Source organism: Apis dorsata, unplaced genomic scaffold (genome assembly GCF_000469605.1).
Source record: "Apis dorsata unplaced genomic scaffold, Apis dorsata 1.3 scaffold_161, whole genome shotgun sequence".
NCBI lineage: Eukaryota > Metazoa > Arthropoda > Insecta > Hymenoptera > Apidae > Apis > Apis dorsata.
The window spans coordinates 431,287-440,105 of NW_006263450.1; the positions used below are offsets into that span (position 1 = coordinate 431,287).

The 8,819-nt window shown below is 32.8% G+C and overlaps 1 protein-coding gene across 4 annotated transcripts; it reads right to left on the reverse strand.

Annotated features, from left to right (window-relative positions):
• Positions 1–243: 243 nt before the first annotated feature.
• Positions 244–6,589, reverse strand: LOC102674384 (bromodomain-containing protein 7). 4 transcript variants are annotated; one of them, XM_006613662.2, is made up of 4 exons: positions 4,827–5,040; positions 4,093–4,203; positions 1,573–3,270; positions 244–1,490 (listed from the first exon to the last, which is right to left on the reverse strand). In XM_006613662.2, the coding sequence occupies exons 3-4, from the start codon at positions 3,161–3,163 to the stop codon at positions 832–834; spliced, it is 2,250 nt and encodes a 749-aa protein (XP_006613725.1). In that variant the 5' UTR covers positions 3,164–3,270; positions 4,093–4,203; positions 4,827–5,040; the 3' UTR covers positions 244–831. The 4 variants fall into 4 exon arrangements, with proteins under 4 accessions (XP_006613725.1, XP_006613723.1, XP_031365366.1 ...); XM_031509506.1 differs by lacking the exon at positions 4,827–5,040 and adding an exon at positions 5,968–6,587 and having other exon boundaries at positions 253–1,490; XM_006613660.2 differs by lacking the exon at positions 4,093–4,203 and having other exon boundaries at positions 4,827–5,081.
• Between the last annotated feature and the right edge of the window lie 2,230 nt (positions 6,590–8,819).

Sequence of the window (8,819 nt, forward strand, 5' to 3'; positions counted from 1 at the left end):
TTGAAATTAGTTTTTTCTAATTTTAATCAATTATATTATATAAACGAGGTTATATGATATAATTGATACTGTTATATACAAATATCGTACAATTTTTTTATTTTTATTCATTTTTTCACTGAATTTTTTTACTATAATTATTTATAAAAGATACAAAAACAATATTTTTGAAAGTTTCAATTTTTAATTTTTAATAGTTGCATATTTTTTAATATTAATATGGTATAAAATAAAATGCACGAATCATTTTTAAAAATACACTTTATGAATATTTACAATTTCTGTCATATTTTCTCATTTTAAAATAGTAATGACATTTCGTTATTTTAGCATTTGCAAAGTAATTTAATAAAGAAAAGATTGAATTTATTTTTTATATAAAGAAATTGCTCTTATACGGATTTTCCGTTTGCGTAACATTTTATCAATGATTAATTATTATTTTTTATGAATATAATTTTTTTAGGAATAAAAAAGCAAATTTAAATAAATTTCATTTCTAAATTCTTCATTAAAATCAATTTTCTATAAAACATTAAAATATTTTTTTCATTATTTTAAACAATATTTTACAATACAAACACATTTCACCAAAATGTTACAAATATTCATCCAATATAATCTGTTACGCAAACTTCATAAATAATATATATCTATAAAATAAAGCGGTATTAATTGAATGACATCATCATATTACATGATACGAACTTATTTATTAACCGCACGCTTGTCATTAAACGTAATAATTAATATTAGTGTCTATATGTAATAAAATGTACAACCTGTAGGAGGTATATTATATCATATATCATATCTCGAAAATCGTACACACTAAGATTCGGATAAAATATCCTCCAATGTTTTATCATCGTGAAGTGGCGAGTGTCCTAATGTAGGATCGCTTTCCAAAAATTCTCGAAGTTCCGATTCTAGATCTGGAACTGCAGACGTTTCTGAAGTAGTTAATAAAGACGGAGGCGTTTGACTGTGTGTCATGCCGATTTGTATCTGCATAGGTGACTGATTCGTATTCACGATATTAATCGATTGATTTTGTTGACTGGTTGGACTGAGCAAATTAGTGTTTTGAATTGGTGAAGGAGCCGATAATAAATTCGACGGAACTTGATTATTACTAGATTGCGACAATAAATTATTTTCCGCAACGATTGTTGGATTATGAGTAATCGGTTCCACTTCCATAGGCTCTGGTCCGCCAAGGGGTGCAATACCCATAGCTCTTCGCAAACCATCTACAGGAGCGATTGCTGAGGGAGGAAGTTTTTTTGCTATTTCTGTCAAATTATCCGTAATTTTATCAGCTATTGCAACTTCCGTTTCTGATGGTTTAGAAACATTCGACAAATGAGCTGGCGGTGGAACCGAAAGTCGCTCATGTTGTACTTGTTTTAAACGGCCTAACATTTGTGATGTATCATCTAACCGATTTTGTAATGCTACGCGTTCTTCGTTGAGTTTTAAGTCCTCCTCTGTAAAAGAAAATAAGATTTAGAATAAAATTTTATTATTTTGTATTATAAATATTTTATCTTTCAAATTTCTTATAATTACCTAAATTTTCTAAGAAATTAACATCAATTCCTAACTCCGATAGAGTCTTTAATTGATCGATATCAACTTTAATGTTCTCTAAAGATGGAATATTACGATTTACATCTTGCATTGGTTTTTCTAATAAATGTTTTATTTTCTCTTCTTCCTCTTTGAGTCTTCGTTTTTCCTCAAGGAACTTCTTAGTCTTTCTGTGATCTCCTCCTGTAAGAATATCCAACAAATCGTCCACCATAGTTAACGTATAATCACAGTCTTTAGCAAAATCTAAAATTGACTCTGCATATTGTACAGCAGTTTCATCACCATATGTTTGATACACCAAGTCTGTTTCTTCCTTCGTGAGATTAGCAAACGTGGAATCGTAACTTGGAGCATAAGAACCAAAGGCACCATAATATAAAGGTTTTACTGGTTTCGACATATTTCTCCTATCTTCACGAAATCCTGCTAATGCTCCCGTACCATGATTCAATTTACCTATAAGCTGTCCTAATGACACTGGTCTTTGATTAGTTCCTGGAATCACTCCGTCTCCCGGTACTATTATTTGTAAGCTAGTTGTTCCGTCTTTCTTTTGCCTAAGAAAACCCATCTTGGAATTCAATCTTTTTAACGTTAACTTTTCAGACGCTGTTTTCGCGGCTCCTCGGGCTTGTTTCAAGATTTCCTCTGGTGTCATGTCATCCGGAATGGCTTCAAATTTACCCAAATTTGCTAATCTTATTTTCCTCTGATTCTCTTTCCTAAGTTCCTCAGCTTCTTCGTTACGTTCTTCTTGTTCTCGTTCTCGTTCAATTTGTTCTTCCGTTACAGGAATATCAGGATTATTAGGATCTTCTGTACCCAATTCGAATCCGAGTTCTTCTTTCGATATATCTTGCATATATGTTAAAACAGGTCTTAATTGTCGAAGTTTATCGGGTGTTACCATTTTTAGGCCAACATGTAATAATTTCTTTGCCGCCTTGTAATAAATAGTATCTGGATGATTGTACGTAGTGGCATTATCACACATTAATTTGAAATCTTCTACGAATTCATTTAAATTTTGATAACTGTTATCATCTATTTTTTGTTTTATAGTACTAAAATCCATAGGATTCGTAATGATTTGAGAATATCCAGGTGCAATACTATCTGTAACTGGCCAAGCAAAAAATTGCTGAGGATCACGTTTCTCCATTGACCTAAGAAGATGTTCTAATAATCGTTGAAGAGGTGTTCGTTCGGCGATTTTCCTAAGTACACAAGTTCTAGGTTCACGATGTGGAGAAAGAGAACTAATATGGCTAGTAATGCCAACTCTGTGTTCTCCACTAGATGGTGGTCTTGGAGGTAACAATTGATGATTAGGAATTTTTTTAGGAATTTCAACTAAACTTTCATCAGCATCTCCTACTGATTCTTGACTGGATTCTTCTCTTCTTCTTTTTTTATCTTTGTGATGATGCTTGTGCCTTTTATCCTTCTTTTTCTTTTTCTTTTTAAGTTTTTTATGCCCTATGTACCTATCGTATTCAGATTCTTGCGTTACAGAGCAATTGAGACCCAACTGTTGTTGGTAGACACCCAAATGTTGGGACAACATTGTCTGACTTGGAGATTCGTTGCCGTATTCAGGTGTTCCACTACTACCCCCAATCTTTAAGATTAATTTTAAAGTGGGGGGTTTATCCGTGGTTGTATAATGTCCTTCTGTTAAAAAAAAAGAAAATAAAATATATATATGATGTATCAAAACCTTTAATATTTTTTAATTGTATGATTGTATGATGTAAGACATTAAAGCATTAAGCTATAAATAAAATCTAGTGCATGCAACAAAAATGTCTTGCAGAAAATCATAGAAGTGCAGAATAACAGCATAAGTGTTGTAATGCAAAAATATGGTGCTAAATATTACATTATATATATGGTACTAAATATTGCATTATATCTTGCAGGATTATATGAAAAAAAAAAATAAATATAATTTTAAATTATTAAAAATCTACAGGATATCAATAGAAAGGTAGTGGGAGAAGTTGATAATAATAATAACAAAGATGATTTTATAACAGGACAGTGACCTTGTTTTCACATTCAACAAACTGGAAGCGAGATGGAAGTAGCTTGATTTAAATTAAATAAACCTTGATAGAAGTATGCAATAAAATAATTGTTGTTGTATTGATCGACTGAATCTGTAGGAATAATCAAGGAAGGAGCAACTGTTGAAATTGTAAATACCTCATAAGAGGTAAAGCAAAAGCATATATGGCCTCTGATGCCATAATAAATAACAGCCAGGGAACTAAGTGATTGAAGTGCAACAGATATAATTATATCTCTATATAGATCCCTGCAATTCTTTAGAATAAAAACAGCAAATTTGACTTATTAAAGATCTTGTTGCACTTCAACTAATTTTAATAGACAAAAAAAAAACTAAAAGGGTTTGGAACATCTGAGTAATTTTGGAAGCACAGCTAGTTCTGTCGTGCAACCAGTCCATGTCCGTTGTTACACGTCACTTACTTCCACGTCGCACCTGTTGCTGTGGAACCTTCGTTTATACTTTTGAATCCACCTCACTTCTACTCCAACCTCACTCTCAGTTTGTCCGTGGTGAAAACGTAGTCAAAATTCCTGTGCATTATTAAACTATGAGTACAAAAAGGATTCCAATGAAAATTTTTAAAAATTTCAACCATTAAGGTCCTTGTACTCTGTAAATCTTTCAAAATCTATATTTTGTGCATATTCATATTTTGTGGATAATTTTTTCATTTGAATCCTCATGTGATTGACATAAATGTCAATACTAAAGAATTATAGTGAGATAATCCAATAATGTCAAAATCGAGCAATAAAAACGAATACAAAAATAAAATAAAATGAGGATAAACGGAGTATTTGAATAACCAAAGACACCCGTTACTTCAATGTATAGTGCATCAAGTGAGAACTCAGAAATATATTATTTAACGAGAACACCTGATAACATAGCAACGAGCTGTCAACGCGAGTGCGATTCGATCAACAAACATAAAAACAAATATCGCATCGAAACGACAGTCGAAATGCCTTTTCAATTTGTGGCGCGACCGGTATTTTGTTCGAAAACACGATATACAGCATGATATGCTATTCAAAACGCGACATATAATAACGCGATAACCTTTGATGCCGAGATGATGTTATAGAACAATTAAAAGTAACCAAAAACGATAAGACGTTCGAGATACATCGAATACAACCCAGGTTCTCACCTTCGTGTCTTTCGCGCTTGTGCTTTTTATGTTTCTTCGAACCCATGGTTTGCCGGCCCACAGCCTGATAGAGTATTCTAACGATAAACAGTAAACACTACGTCGTAAACCACCACGGAACGCGGTGGATGAGAGTACCGCGCTCCGTTACGTATGTAGACAATACAGCGGCAGCCATTGAAGACGTCACAGAACTCCAAGCCGTTATGGAGGATGCAAGTCTTTCGTTTCCCCCGCCCGCTTGTATTCGCCAGCTGCAGTGTCATGGCGTCGCGTCGTTCAAAGAAGCGCGCGTTATAAATTCATTCGAATATATATTTATTTGTGTTCAAACACCGAAAAATCAATTTATACATTTTTCAAGATACTTTTCTTACAATGCAAAACAGGTACTAAATTTTTCTTTTATACAAACAAATTATTTACAAAAAATTCAATCATACGCAGTAACACCATTATTAGAATTTTTGAACGTAGATTGTATATTTTAAATTATATTTATAGCTTTTAATCATTAATTTACATTAATTTAACATTAATTTACACTCATTTTTGATTCTATTGTACTTAATTTTGATTCCATTTAAATTATATTACTATTTTAATATATGTATATATATAGTATATATATGCATATATATACCATATCACTCTACTTACAACTCCCGCCATTGCATTTTCAATTGTATATAGTTACGAACAAAAAACATAATATTGGATTTAAGAATATAATTTACTTCATTAATTCTCTGCAAATGAAAATAAATGTAAATGTAAACTAATATAATCAGGAAACTCGGACGTTTTATCGAATTTTATAAGTTGCACAATGGCGTCTTGAATGGTATACAGACATTAACAACGTTATATATTTTGAAGATTTAAAATTGTCTTTCATAAGATAGAATAGTATCTTATCACTGTACATGCACGCAGATGATTCAAGGGAACATTGTGTATGAGGCTTTAAAGACGAAAGGCGCTTCCTAACCTACAAAAGATACTTGAAGTAGTAGCACTTACCGTACACCGAGGAATGAAATTCTCGACCGTATTCATAGACATATTTTACCATACGATATTTTCCCACTAAACGAGCAAATATAATGACGAATTTTTATTGAAATTTTCAATAACTTACCACAGCGTCGACCCAGTCGCGATGCAATTAAAGGGGCAAACGATCAGCTGTTTCGGCGCAACGTTGGGCACAACAAAGGGAGAGAAAGAGTAATGTATTTTCTCAGTGGTTTCGAAAAAAATTCACGTACAGCGCAGATGTGCCGACTTCCCTTGCGTTCCACTATGCCTTGAACGCTAAGGTGCATCGACCAGCCAATTCCTGTTTGTGCCTCCCTTCGAATCTCTCGGGTTCGATCGGAACACACCGAACTGAGGCTTGTCGACCTTAAGTACACAAAGACTGGGAAATTGTCGATGTTTCACCGACTTCCAAATCACTTTAACATCTTCACTTAATATCTTTTTAACACAGAATCGATACTATTCAATATTTAGCACATTTCACTATTTTTCAAGCAAAGGGTGCTTGAGATATTTATAGATAGATATTTTATCATTCAATTAATAGTTAAGGCATTCTAAAAAATCAATAAACTATCTGTGGCACTCAAATATACTACACTTTTAAAAACGTGTCGGCAATAATACACATACATAGTTATACGTACATATACATACATACATATATTGTCAGACCGACAAGTAACGAACGTGACAATGGATTTGCATTATCAATGGAACGTGAAAATATATGAAACTCAAGAACTTCACAAATTGTAGTTATAGCTTTAGCTTTTGCAATAAAGTAGCACATTTTATTGACAATTTCCATGCATTTGAAATATTAATGCGATTTTTCTTACAAATAAAATGTCTTACGAGTCGGATCCTAGACTGCCAATATCCGATACTTGTGATGAGCTCTTTACACATTGACAAGTTAACTGATCAATTATATCCTTGTTAAATAAAGAGAGATTCGTATAGAAACGAACTTACACACAGAATGAGCACTTAAATAAAGCATAATTTCAAAATGTCTTTAACGGCGCTTTCCTTCTTTTGTATTGACACAAAGAAGCAACGGGATATTGTAACCAAAAAAAACCACTTCTTGGATACTTTTTTTCAATCCAAAATTTACCTCATGTTGGTAATCGAACGAATTTTTTATATTTTCAATCATATGTGATATGTACAATCTTTAAAACTGACACAATCTTTAACGTTGTTCATTCGAGGGGCGTTTATCACAAATAACGCTTACGCTATCTATGCTTTAAGTATCATTAAATGGAAATAACATTTCAATGTAATTATATAATATGATGGAAAAAGAATTAAATTCCATTTAGATAAGAAATAATTAGGATAAACATTGAGTTAAAATTTATGATCGTGAATCAAACAATATTTATTTGATACGCTGCATTGGAAATAGTTATCTTTTCTTTCATAATTCGATTTCATTTTACAGATTGAACTTATTTATGTATATATATCTATACATATGTCATTGATCCTTTGACGAAAGGATTCAAAATGCAATACACAATGGAATTTTCCCGAAAGAAAGGTTTCCGTTTCCTGCTGCCACCTAGAACAGGATACAGGCAACCGATGAAGTTGCGATTACTCACCGCATCGTGAACGAAAATGTAGTAATTCATACGTATACTGTTACAGATGTGTTATCGCCACGATACAGTACTGTAACCCTGAAATACGGGACACACATGTGCACATGCATAATGTACATACAAACATATTCACGTAACGCGTAGAAGCGTACTTTTGAATAATCAAGCTGCCCGCAAAATTTATGCATCACGATCGTTTCTTTCACTATGATCGATATTAACGCTCGATAATAAATAATAGATTATCGGTCAAATAACAATCCAATTGGCAATTATACATTTAAACATTTCGAAATGCACTTAAAGAGATTCGCGATAATCGATACTCACAAGTTAACGTCCCTTTCGGTTTTTTTCTGAGGTTCGAAATCACTGTTGTCTAGCTATTTGCATTATAGATGCATTTTTGAATTGTATACACACTGACAACGAGATTGCTTTGTTTCGCGAAAGAACATTGACCACATGAATCGAAACTCATATTCTTCTTGAGATTCTCTTTGTTGAAACGCGGAATTAGCAGGGGAGGATGGCATATCGGGACAGAGATACGGTCCTGAAAAAAGCCGGTGTGAATTCACGCATACACGTGGCTATACTCATGCATTATTCGCGGCAATAACTTTGTGATTCATCGTTGCATGTATTTTGTTAAAAGTTTGAAATATCGTTAATTTCAATTAAAAAATTTAACTTAAAATTTAAGTCCAAAATTATTTATGATTAAATTTAATTTCGTTAATTTACTGATCGCTTAGTAAAGTAATTTAGCCAAAGAAAATTTTTGAGTATAGTTGAGAAATAGAATAAAATTCGATTTTCCTTCACCGTATAAATTTTCTTCCCCATATAAATTTTTAAAACAATCATAAGATACAATAATCACATGCATTTTTTTTCATTTTTTACATGCATAGAAAAACTATTATTTATATCATTACTTAATCATTACAACACATATCGATTCACATATTCTCACAGTATTTTTTCTTCAACTTCTTTTCTTTAATTTTTCTTCATCCATGTTAAGTATGTATTTTCAATTTTTCGACAAAATAACACTTTAATAACAATCGCGAATCCACCAACAAAGCTAAGAGAACTGTAACACTAAAAAATTCTATCCATTACATGAGACTAACGCGGCAATTTCTTTTACCCTTTCAGTCTCCTGGTAACGTGGCGTTCCTCCTACCATGATTCGATGATAGCCAATGGCGGGCCACTGAGGGTAGTTTCGCGATTGGTACGGTCCTGGGGAAAGCCGGTGTGCATGCACGCACACGTGGGTGCCCCCATCGTGGCGCCCATGCTCGACAGCCGGCAGAAG